This window comes from Atractosteus spatula, chromosome 14 (genome assembly GCF_055471065.1).
Source record: "Atractosteus spatula isolate fAtrSpa1 chromosome 14, fAtrSpa1.hap1, whole genome shotgun sequence".
Classification (NCBI taxonomy): domain Eukaryota; kingdom Metazoa; phylum Chordata; class Actinopteri; order Semionotiformes; family Lepisosteidae; genus Atractosteus; species Atractosteus spatula.
In genome coordinates this window covers 403,961-416,223 of record NC_142719.1, presented here as the reverse complement: position 1 = coordinate 416,223, position 12,263 = coordinate 403,961, and the positions used below count along the sequence as shown (strand labels likewise).

Here is a 12,263-nt window from a genome sequence, read left to right as displayed (position 1 = left end):
CAGAGACACAGTCAGCTGCTCTATTGCTGTGCTACTCTCAGAGAGACAGTCAGCTGCTCCATTGCTGTGCTGAGCTCAGAGAGACAGTCAGCTGCTCCATTGCTGTGCTGCGCTCAGAGAGACAGTCAGCTGCTCCATTGCTGTGCTGCGCTCAGAGAGACAGTCAGCTGCTCCATTGCTGTGCTGCGCTCAGAGAGACAGTCAGCTGCTCCATTGCTGTGCTACTCTCAGAGAGACAGTCAGCTGCTCTATTGCTGTGCTGAGCTCAGAGAGACAGTCAGCTGCTCCATTGCTGTGCTGCGCTCAGAGACACAGTCAGCTGCTCTATTGCTGTGCTACTCTCAGAGAGACAGTCAGCTGCTCCATTGCTGTGCTGCGCTCAGAGACAGTCAGCTGCTCCATTGCTGTGCTACTCTCAGAGAGACAGTCAGCTGCTCCATTGCTGTGCTGAGCTCAGAGAGACAGTCAGCTGCTCCATTGCTGTGCTGCGCTCAGAGACAGTCAGCTGCTCCATTGCTGTGCTGCGCTCAGAGACAGTCAGCTGCTCCATTGCTGTGCTGCGCTCAGAGAGACAGTCAGCTGCTCCATTGCTGTGCTGCGCTCAGAGATACAGTCAGCTGCTCTGTTGCTCTACAATATATTTGGGAAATATTTGGAAACAAAATAAATTAAGCTGAAATTAAAAGTAGAAAAAAAGTATTAGCTCTATTATTAAAATGGGGGAGAGCTGTGTGCTGGGGAGCTGTGTGCCGGAGAGCTCTGAGCTGGAGAGCTCTGTGCTGGAGAGCTCTGTGTTGAAGAGCTGTGTGCTGGAGAGCTCTGTGCCGGAGAGCTCTGTATTGTTGAGCTCTGTGTTGGAGAGCTCTGTGGTGGGGAGCTGTGTGCTGGAGAGCTCTGTGTTGTTGTGCTGTGTGCTGGAGAGCTCTATGTTGTTGAGCTGCGTGCTGAAGAGCTGTATGCTGGAGAGCTCTGTGTTGGAGAGCTGTGTGCTGAAGAGCTCTGTGTTGTTGAGCTCTATGCTGGGGGAGCTGTGTGCTGGAGAGCTCTGGTTGTTGAGCTATGTGCTGGGGAGCTCTGTGCTGGAGAGCTGTGTGCTGGAGAGCTGTGTGCTGGAGAGCTCTGTGCCAGAGAGCTCTGTGTTGTTGAGCTCTATGCTGGGGAGCTCTGTGGGCTGGAGAGCTGTGTGCTGGGGAGCTGTGTGCTGGAGAGCTGTGTGCTGTTGAGCTCTGTGTTGGAGAGCTCTGTGCTGGAGAGCTCTGTGTTGGTGAGCTGCGTGCTGAAGAGCTGTGTGCTGGAGAGCTCTGTGTTGTTGAGCTGTATGCTGGGGAAGTCTGTGCTGGAGAGCTCTGTGTTGAAGAGCTGTGTGCTGGAGAGCTCTGTGTTGTTGAGCTCTGTGCTGGGGAGCTCTGTGTTGTTGAGCTCTGTGCCGGAGAGCTCTGTGCTGGGGAGCTCTGTGTGCTGGAGAGCTCTGTGTTAAAGAGCTGTGTGCTGCACACCCAGGTCCCCACACTCAGCCCCGCCACATGAGACACACCCACCTCCTCCCACACTGATCCCCACCCAGGAGATACACCCCTCTGCCCACACCCAGCCCTGGCTGGCCAAGCGCTGAGGACATGACTGAGCCCCTCCCTTCAAGTAGCCACAGTGATGGTAGCTTCTACATGACAGACTAGCAGATTGGTTGCTGACCAAGTTCAAACAAGATGTCCATCCATCTATTTTTCTAACTTCTTCATCCAATTCAAGTTCAAGAGCCTATACCAGCAAGCAAGAGGCACAAGGCAAGGTACTCACACCAGGGCCAGTCCATCACAAGACACACACACTCACACCAGGGCCAGTTTTCCCTGAAGCTAAACCTACCAGCATGTCTCTGGACTGTGGGAGGAGACCCACACAAACACGGGAAGAACATGCAAACTCCCCACGGACAGCACCCCAAAATTGAACCCAGGGCCCCTGCTCTGCGAGGCAGCATTGTCCACCACTGTGCCACCATGATGTCTTATATTGAATCAACACTTTCGGAGTCGCCTGCTGGAGTGAGAACAGCCTCCCCAGGTGTGGAGCAGGACCGGGAGCGAGGGTGCCTGCAGAGCTGGGGAGAGCAGACCAGCACCAAGCAGAGCAGCCCTGTCCCTCGGTGAGCAGCACACCCTTTGCCTGACTTCTTCATCTTTCTTTTTGTACCAGATTCCCAGCGGGAGAAGGACGTTTCTCTGCACGTACCAGTCCGTGTGTGTATTTGTGTCTACAGTGGCGGTCGGGCTAAATATAGTTCAAAATATCAACACTAACACACAGATCTATCAGATAAGTCGCCTTGTGATTCTGTCGCCCATGGTCCGCGCCTCTGGGAAGAATCACAGAGTTGTGCCAAAGCGTTTCATCTCCAGCGTGAGTCTGGGGCTCGGAGACATGGCGTTGACAGAACTCCACCACAGTGAGGCCACTTACACAGCCTGCTGCAGCGACTGGTCGCCGCCCAGGAGCGGTACAGGGGCTTTAGACAGAAGAAGTATAAACATGTCAGCCAACCAATTGATCAATCAGTTAATCAATGGATCAATTGAATTGAATAGCTTGTCTCTTTAAGGACGCATCCCTCCCCTCTTCCCCCCCTCCACGCCGTGCGCGCTCCCGACGCTATAACTAGCTCGCATGGAGGAGCGCGTGGTCACTGTCCCTCCTGTCGCGCACACAGCACTCTCGGCACGAGAAGGGGGACGCTCGCTCGAGGCCACAGGGACTGTGCAGCCCCACGCCACGCAGGGCGCCACCAGCGAGAAATCTCACCGTGACGCTCCGGGCAGCGGCGAGGGAAGAGTCCGGCTCTCAGCTCTCCCGACTCCATGGACCCCCGGCGCAGATGAGTTTTGGACGGTAACTTTTTTCCGTAGTGTCTGCGCGCAGCTCCTGACGAACCGGCCCTGGGATCCCCGTTCGGATTACTTTCCCGTCCAGATGTTAGTTCACGCCTACTCTGCCATGGTGAGTCCCGGTCCCGCCGGCCCGGTCCAGTTCCACACGGCTGCGGTTCTGCCCGGGTTGCTGGCGCTTCGGCCGCCCGTGTCATTCGCTCCGATTCTCCCGGCCGGGCTCCGGCGACCTAGTGCTCACAGACGTTTCCGAGCTCGATCTGTCCCCGTCGAGACGTTGGCACAGTAATGAGACCAGTGCTGGATCTGTGCGGACTGCCCGCGGGTCGCCCGGGCGCTGGGCGCTGTGCGAGTCCAGCCCCTCTCAGCCTGCGAGCTGCCGGCTGTTTCGGGGCTGGCGAGGTGACCCCGATTGTGTTTAATGGGCGAAGCTCGTTTATCATATCAGCTGAAACAGTTTATTACAGCGGCCGGGCTCCAACCCCAGGTGTTCCCGAAGTGTTTCCACTGCACTGCGTGCGAATTGAAGTCTGGGAAGCTACACGCACTGGGGTGTCAGAAACCTCCCCGGGTTCGTGCAGCTGGAAAGCCCCCGAAGCTCTTACTGCCCCCGGACTCGGGTCTCAGCGCTGACCCCCGTCTCCCGCTCCGTCCCGTCCCGGTGTCCGGTCCACGGACAGCTCGCGCGCGCCGCACGGGCCCGTGGGCACCTGTAGCCCCTGGACCGCTTTGGTCACTCAGCGTGACCGTGGAAAAAATACTCCAGCCGGGCCATCAGTCTCGTGCGACCCGAGTGGGAAACAGCCCCCCGCACGCAGAAGGATCCCGAGACTCGATCTGCTCACAGAAAAACCTGTTTTACTCGAGTCCGGTCCAAACCGTAACAATGTGAACGACTTTTATTTACCGCTGAGACCTTTTATATACCAAACTGGCACACGGTAATATGTGCAAAATTAAAACAGTTTTGTGAAACACGCTTTCTTTTTCACTGTTTACAAAACGTCAATATGACTTAAAACACTGAACGAAATTCACGGTCGAAATGCAGAAGCCAATGTGAATGTCACGGTCTGCAGCGATTAAACCGGTCCGGTGTGTCTCACGGTGTGTCTCCCGGTTCGCAGGACCGCACGGACGGACTGAGCGGCTCCTCCCCGGGCGGGCGCCTGTCGCAGCTCTCCTCCCTGAACCAGGCCGCCTACTCGACGGCCCCGCCGCTCTGCCACACCCCGGCCTCCGACTTCCAGCCGCCCTACTTCCCGCCGCCGTACCCGCAGCCCCCGCTGTCCTACCCCCAGGGCCAGGAGCCGGGCTACCCGCACCTCCCGGACCCCTACGCCTCCATCAACCCCCTGCACCAGCAGCCGGCTTGGCACTCGCAGCGGGCGCGGCCGGAGGACGCCGGGCTGCTGCCCCCGGCGCACCGGGCGCTGGGGCTGGACCCCCGCAGGGAGTACCCCGGGGTGCCGCGCCTGCTGCACGGGCTCGGGGAGGGGGAGGTCCCGCTGGGGCTGCACGGGGTGAACCAGCACGGGCTGGAGGACATCCAGGTGAGTCCGGCTCTGCCCCGGTTCTGGTTCCGTCCTGCAGCGGGCAATGTCCGTTAGTGCCAGGGCAGGGCGGGTATTCAAAGGAATGATGAACGAGCTGGCGGGCTATCCCAGTCACTGACAGACTGGTTGATCTTGACCCGAGTCCTCTCGGGACAGATCCCACAGATCCTTGAACACATTTCCGGGGTATCAACCCGACAGAAGCTCGACCGCGGCTTCAAAACACGACAAGTTCAACGTTTTACGTTTTACTAACAATAGAGGCACATTTAATGTAAATAAAGGCTTTATGTTCATTTAAAATGTGTTTAGTGTTTAAACTTAAACGCAACCACATCCAATGCAAAACGTAAATAATTTCTGCTATAGAACTATGAGGATCCCTGATCTTCACCAAACGCAGAGACGTGCAGGCTGGACCGAGCCCAGCCTGTCTGATTCTCAAACACACCGTGATTTAATGGCAGAAACGACCGATAGCGCTTTGAAATGACATTACAGTGTAAAATAACGTTATTATGAAGAACAGAAAAACGAAATCTTGTGTTAGGTTCCGACGTCCGCAGTGGTGTTTTTGGAAAGCCGGTCGCTTTCCCGGCCGCGGGTTACACTTGGCGTGAAATGTTCCGCGTCTCCGCTGACCCGCACTTGCGGGGCTGCACGGGTCCACGCTGAGGGAACACGCATGGCGAGCTCTCCCACGGCCACGGTGACGGGTTCACGCCTGTCCACATTGATCTCGCCGTCCCAATGGCTCGGCGACTGACAACATTTTTTAAACCCGCTCAAAGACCTTTCAGACTTTAAATTTCATCCCTCATCGCCATTTCACCTTGTCTTCGGCTCCTGTTAGCGGTTCATGTCAGAATTAGTTCTGACCGGCTTCCCAGCTCGCGGTTAAATTACTGGCAGAAGAGCTGCAGTTTGACGCGGAAGGTCAGCGCAGGATTTTAACTGCACATAAGGACGATCGGAGCAAAACTAAATTTCCTCGCCTTCGATATTTAAACGCGTTTCTTGTTTTATAATAAAAGGTTACAATAATTATTTTCATAAAAATATTTTTACTTTTTTCCAAAGTTGTTTCAATTTTTTTCTGTTGAAATTCGATGATTAGAAAACTATACAATCTTCTCAATTAACAAATATAGGTATAACAATTATATTTTAACATATCACAAAAGGATAGAGATAAAAGCACACATTTTTGATGTATGGAGTGGGGTCAGAGCAGTTGTCGGCTTCACTTGAAGTCGTGGATTAAAATCAAATCTAAATTCGTTTAAATGTGGTTAAAAACACCGAACGGCAAACGTCCGCGAATCCTGCTTGGCGTCATTTCGTTTATGTTGTTTTTTAACTACACTTTACGCGCTGGTATTTTTAAATGAGGAAATGTCCTGCAGGGTATTTTAATTTCAGCACCAGCTCGGGCCTCTCTCTTGGACTTTTCTGAATTCAGTTCATTCGAGTCGATATTTTTATACTTCGCTGCTGTAAGCATCCCGGCCGAACAAAAATAAATGAAGTACAAATATTATTTTATTTGAAAATGTCTAACGCACATCCTAACATTTTAATACCAGCGCAGTGGACACTGTCCCAGCGAGACACCGGCAGGAAGCCACAGCATTGTAGCGCCATGAGACCCGAAATGTGTTTTGTTAATTGTCTCTGTTCCAGACGTCGTTTCCAACGTGTAGAAAGACAATTCAGAAACGGGCGACACGACAGCTCGGGTGGATTCAGACGCGCAATATCAGATACCCGTGTTCATTAATCGCTCAAGTGCTACGCTCTGAGTTTTGCGATGGAAAGACGGGATTTATTCAGTTATTCTATATAGCCGGCGTCATTATAATAATAATAATAATAAATATTATTATATATAATAAATAATAATAATGTTTAATAAGTTCACTTAACGGAATACCGTTAATAATATGAATCTATTTAATTCAGAGTGATTTAGAGCCAGTTAAAATCGATGAGCGCTGCTGAAATGTTCCCTTCGGTATGGCGACCGCTGATCTCGCGCCAGCGGCGTGCGAGGGGCGCGCGGACCGGCCCGGTGCCCGCCGGTGACCCGCGTGACCCGGCGATCTGTGCTCGTGCCCGCCAGCCTCCGCTCGGAGCGAGAAATTGTTCCTTCTGATGACGACTCTTGCTACGCGGCACGGAGGAGGGACACCCCACAGCTTTGTAAAGAGATGGTTAAATATACATTTGATTTTATGTTGTCATTTTCTGTCAGGGGAACATCTCTTCACTCTCTCATCGCCTGCTTTGCCTTAGGACACACGAGCTCTGCTGTGCCACGCTCTCACACACAGCCTTTCACACTCAGATGCGCGCACACACACACTCGCACTGATCAGCGCTCGGCGCAGCGGACCCTGCGAGCCAGACTGCGGTGCAGCTCTGAACGAGGGAGCAGGCGGCTCTGACGCAGAAGCGCTCGGCCTGCGGGCTCGACACTCACATGCTGAGACACAAGCAGACCGCTGTCGCCCCTCGGCCCGGCCCTGCACACAGCGCGGTGTGTTCACTCTCCCTGCTGCCGGAGAGAGTCAGGACGAGTCACAATTCCCCCACGTCTCTGTCTCTCAGCTCGAACCCTGAACGCTCTTCTCCCACATCCCTCCCTCTGCTCAAACCCTGAACACTTCCTCCACACCTCTCAGCTCGAACCCTGAACACTGTTCCTCCACACCTCTTTCAGCTCGAACTCTTAACACTCCTCTCCCACATCCCCCTCTCAGCTAGAACCCTGAACACTCCTCTCCCACAACCTACACTTTGCTCCACATCAGTGTCTCTGAGTTCAAACCCTGTGCTGTACACCTCCTGGTCTTTTTGAGCTTCACATACACAGGAGCAGGGATCAGTAATCACTCTGCAACTTGCAAAAGCAAACTGGTTAATCAATCAACCAATTTGCAGACAGACAGAGAAATGACTTGCAAAGGAAAACGTCAGGGTGTCGATTAGGTGGTGACTGTGCACTGTGTACAGTATCAACTGCCATGTCAGCTGGCTATGATCATGAGCATTATTAGTAATAATATTATTAGTATTATAATGGTATTCTTACTCTTATTAATGCCATTGTGTTGTCACAGGGGGCAGAGGAGAGCTCAGCACTGGGGTTACTGGATCACTCTGTCATCAAGAAAGGTGAGAGTCTCTCCTGTCCTTTGTTTTCTCTCCTCTCTCCAGTCCCTTCTCCTTTCTCCTCTCACCTGTCTCTCCTCCTCTCTCCAGTCCCTTCTCTCTCCAAATGAGCTATATCTTGCTATTGGCAAGATGGGTGTCGTTCAGTGTTGCCAAAGCAATACATCAGCAACAGGAGGGACGCCTGTCCTTCTCCACACTCTGCTGTCTTCAGCCTGTCACTGTGGGGTTACTGGGGTTACTCAGGGCTAGGGCAGGCCATGTCAGTGAGGTGCCTCCGTTGGCTTGATGGATTAACCCCTGCAGTGCCAGGCTGCCTGAGGCTACTCACACAGCCTCACTGGCATCGGATACATCAATCACTAATAATGGATTCTGGAGTAGAGGAGAGAGAATAGAAATGAGGGACAGAGGCAGAACGATTCATTGAAACACATATGTCCACTGGGACTGTAGCCCCTAGTGTAACAGGATTGTTCTACTGTACTGGGACTGTAGCTCCTATTGTAACAGACTGTTTTACTGCAGTGGGACTGGAGCTCCTATTGTAACAGACTGTTCTACTGCACTGGGACTGTAGCTCCTATTTTAACAGACTGTTCTACTGCACTGGGACTGTAGCCCCTAGTGTAACAGGATTGTTCTACTGTACTGGGACTGTAGCTCCTATTGTAACAGACTGTTCTACTGCACTGGGACTGTAGCTCCTATTGTAACAGGACTGTTCTACTGTACTGGGACTGTAGCCCCTATTGTAACAGACTGTTCTACTGTACTGGGACTGTAGCTCTTATTGTAACAGGAACGTTCTACTGCACTGGGACTGTAGCTCCTATTTTAACAGACTGTTCTACTGCACTGGGACTGTAGCTCCTATTGTAACAGGAACGTTCTACTGTACTGGGACTGTAGCTCCTATTGTAACAGACTGTTCTACTGTACTGGGACTGTAGCTCCTATTGTAACAGACTGTTCTACTGCACTGGGACTGTAGCTCCTATTGTAACAGGACTGGTCTACTGCAGTGGGACTGTAGTCCTCTTTTTATTGTTAAAGGGTTCCTATGTAACAAAGAGACCTCATTTTTTCATTTTGCATATCTTGTAAAAATGTTGGCCGCATATCAACAACAAAGATTAGACCCTTTCAATCACAAGGTATCAGTATACATGTACAAGCCACACACACTAACAGATAAGCAGTGATTCGTGAGCAGAGAAGCTGGCTGACTTGGCAGTTAAAGCCCACAGTTCCGTGGGGATCCTGGCTCTGCCTCTGGGATTAGCGGTCCTGGCTCTGTGCAGGAGCCCAGGCGTCTCAGCAGGGGGCAGCAGCGAGGCGGGCTGCCCACTGTGCATGGCCACGCCCTCTCAGAGCTGCACCGTGCAGCAGCACAGCAGCCAGTCATCCTCATCATCATCAGGGCCCTGCGTGAGGAGAGGAAGACTAGCCAGACGCCCCTGAATTCGGCCAGCTCCTCTTCCCAGAAAGTGTTCTCTCAGATTCCTGCCCCCGGCTGCATTACTGCGCCTACAGAGCAGTAGATTAATATGTAAATCCACATGTAAAAAGGAGAAATAATAGCACAGATAAATGAATAAAGCTAATCTTCCAGTGCGGGCAGGAGGCGGTCTGGCCACTGTCCAGCCCAGCCGTGGCAGACAGCGCCTGGCTGTGACGCACCAGAAACGCCTGTCTGGCTGAATCCCTTCATTTTCAGTTCCTCATGTTCCACAACTAGGTGGCCTTTTGCTAATTTAACGTCGTTAAGCCTTTCTAATTAATCATGCTGAAATACGGCCAAGGTTTCAGCAGGCTGTGAGGGTCTGAAGGGGTACATCTGAAACGGCCATTCCTTCAGGTCCAGACGAGGAGCCGAGGTGGAGAAGAAGCCCCAGTGTATTTGGCAGGAGGGGTGAAGCAGGGCAGCAGGCCGGTTCTCATGGCAGCCGGGAGCAGGAGCTCTGAGCAGCCCAGGGGACAGGGCTGAGGCGAGAGCTGCTCCACACAGCCCCTCCTCCTCCCCTCCCTGTGGACTCCACACACCCACAGCTCGGAGCACCGCTCCCTCGGTGCAGGAGGGCTAATAACAAGCCAGCGACTTGTTTAAAATGTAACTTGTTAGACAATAATAATAATCGTGCCCTCACCTGGCTCCCCTCTCTCACTCTTCTCCTTCTCCTATCTCTGTGGAAAATAGTGATGGAACAGCAGGGATATCATGACCATAATATGATGTGTTACTTTAAATCACGTCCAGACAGCTTCTGATAATGTCCCTTGTAAAAGGTTCATTTTCAGATTAAAAGCCATAGGAATCCAAGTTAATGAGGCCAATGGGTGGATAACGGAACAGGAACAGTGCATCATCTTTCTTTCTGATGGGACTGGTTTCAGTAGTGGTCTGAGTGTACAGGTGTCAGCAGGGGTGTGACTGAGTGAAGAGGTGTCAGCAGGGGTGTGTCTCAGTGGAGAGGTGTCAGCAGGGGTGTGTCTCAGTGGACATGTGTTAGCAGGGGTAGGTCTCAGTGGACAGGTGTCAGCAGGGGTGTGACGGAGTGGACAGGTGTCAGCAGGGGTGATTCCTGGCCTCAAAAAGATTGTCATATATAGACAAGATGAAGGGAACTTAATACCTTCAGTCTAGAACGTAGCAGGACAAGATTTTCTTCAAGCCTACAGGATCCTAAAAGGTGCAGATGAGGTTAATCCAGGCCACTACTCCACTGTACCCAGCCGTCTCCCTCTCTCCACAGTGCCTGTGCCCTCCAAGATGAGCAGCAGCTGTCTGTCCACACTGGCCTTCAGTAAAGAGGGGGTGCTGGGGGGGGTGTCGAACCCCAGTGAGGTGTTCTGCTCTGTCCCAGGACGCCTGTCTCTGCTCAGCTCCACCTCCAAGTACAAGGTGACAGTGGGGGAGGTGCAGCGGCGCCTGTCTCCCCCAGAGTGTCTCAATGCGTCCCTCCTGGGGGGTGTCCTGCGCAGGTGAGGGTCCCGGGCCGAGGGAGAGGGGGGCAGGCGATGGAGTATTCTTGGACTTGTGGGTCTCTCTTCCTCACGGTACCCCCCTCCTTTCCACCCAGGGCAAAGTCCAAGAACGGAGGCCGGTGTCTGAGAGAGCGACTGGAGAAGATCGGGCTGAACCTCCCGGCTGGCAGGCGCAAAGCTGCCAACGTCACCCTGCTGACCGCGCTGGTGGAGGGTGAGACACTGACCGAGCCGCTCTCCCAGCTCAGAGCACATCAACCCCTCTCTCTCCCAGCTCAGAGCACATTAACCCCTCTCTCTCTCCTTAAGGCGAGGCTGTGCATCTGGCCCGTGATTTTGGGTACGTGTGTGAGACGGAGTTTCCTGCGAAGGCAGCAGCAGAGTATCTGTGCCGACAGAACACCGACCCGGCTGACCTGCACACGCGCAAGAGCATGCTGCTGGCCACCAAGTAAGTCCCATGAGCCGGCCAGAGTTGCGCAGGGCCCCTGGCGCCCGCGGCTGTGCAGGCCGATGACTGGCCTGTTGGCTCCATCTGTGTCCCACGCCCGCCCTCACCCTCTGTCCCTCTCTCTGCAGACAGATCTGTAAGGAGTTTGTTGACCTGATGTCCCAGGACCGCTCGCCTCTGGGTTCGGGCCGGCCCTGTGCAGTGCTGGACCCGGGGGTGCAGAGCTGCCTGACGCACTTCAGCCTCCTGACGCACGGGTTCGGCACGCCTGCCATCGTGGCGGCTCTCTCTGCCTTCCAGAGTTACCTGCTGGAGGCCCTCAAGCTGCTGGACAAGGGCTTCGCACCCAGAGCTGGCGAAGGGCTGGGAAAGGGCTCGGACAAAGACCATAAGCATCGCAAATAGGGACTCGAGTCCCACCCCCCCTCCACTCACTGCAGCTGGTCTGCTCCTGTCTCCGGACAGCCAGCAGGCCGAGCAGGAGGAGACGCAGGGACACCGGCCTGCTCCCGTCCCCAGAGCAAGGAGCGCAGGACTGAGAGCAGAGGAGGAGACGAGGCAGGCTGCACACAGGGTGGAGAAACTCACTGTGGCGCAACATCCCAGCTACACAACTGCATCAACAGTACAGCGCAGTCCCACTGCACAACTGCATCAACACACACACACCCACCGCACAACTGCATCAGCACACACACACACTCAGTGCACAACTGCATCAACACACACACACACACACACACACACACACTGCACAGCTACATCAACACACACCCACCGCACAACTGCACCAATACACACACACTCACCGCACAAGTGCATCAAAACATACACCCACTGCACAACTGCACCAATACACACACACCCACTGCACAACTGCATCAACACACACACACACTCACCACACAACTGCACCAATACACACACACTCACAGCACAACTGCATCAACACACACACTCACCGCACAACTGCATCAAAACACACACCCACCGCACAACTGCACCAATGCACACACCCACCGCACAGCTATATCAACACACACACAAAACTGCATCAACACACACACACCCACATCAACACACACACACCGCACAACTGCATCAAAACACACACCCACCGCACAACTGCACCAATACACACACACCCACTGCACAGCTACATCAACACACACACTCACCGCACAACTGCATCAACACACACACTCACTGCAC

At 53.6% G+C, this 12,263-nt stretch overlaps 1 protein-coding gene across 1 annotated transcript; it reads left to right on the top strand.

Moving 5' to 3' along the window:
• The first annotated feature begins 2,815 nt into the window (after window positions 1-2,815).
• On the top strand, window positions 2,816-11,608 carry tfap2e (transcription factor AP-2 epsilon). The gene is made up of 7 exons (XM_088932658.1): window positions 2,816-2,994; window positions 4,010-4,435; window positions 7,561-7,615; window positions 10,369-10,597; window positions 10,696-10,814; window positions 10,910-11,051; window positions 11,180-11,608. Exons 1-7 carry the CDS (start codon window positions 2,968-2,970, stop codon window positions 11,454-11,456), a joined length of 1,275 nt encoding a protein of 424 aa, XP_088788784.1. The 5' UTR covers window positions 2,816-2,967; the 3' UTR covers window positions 11,457-11,608.
• Window positions 11,609-12,263: the final 655 nt, after the last annotated feature.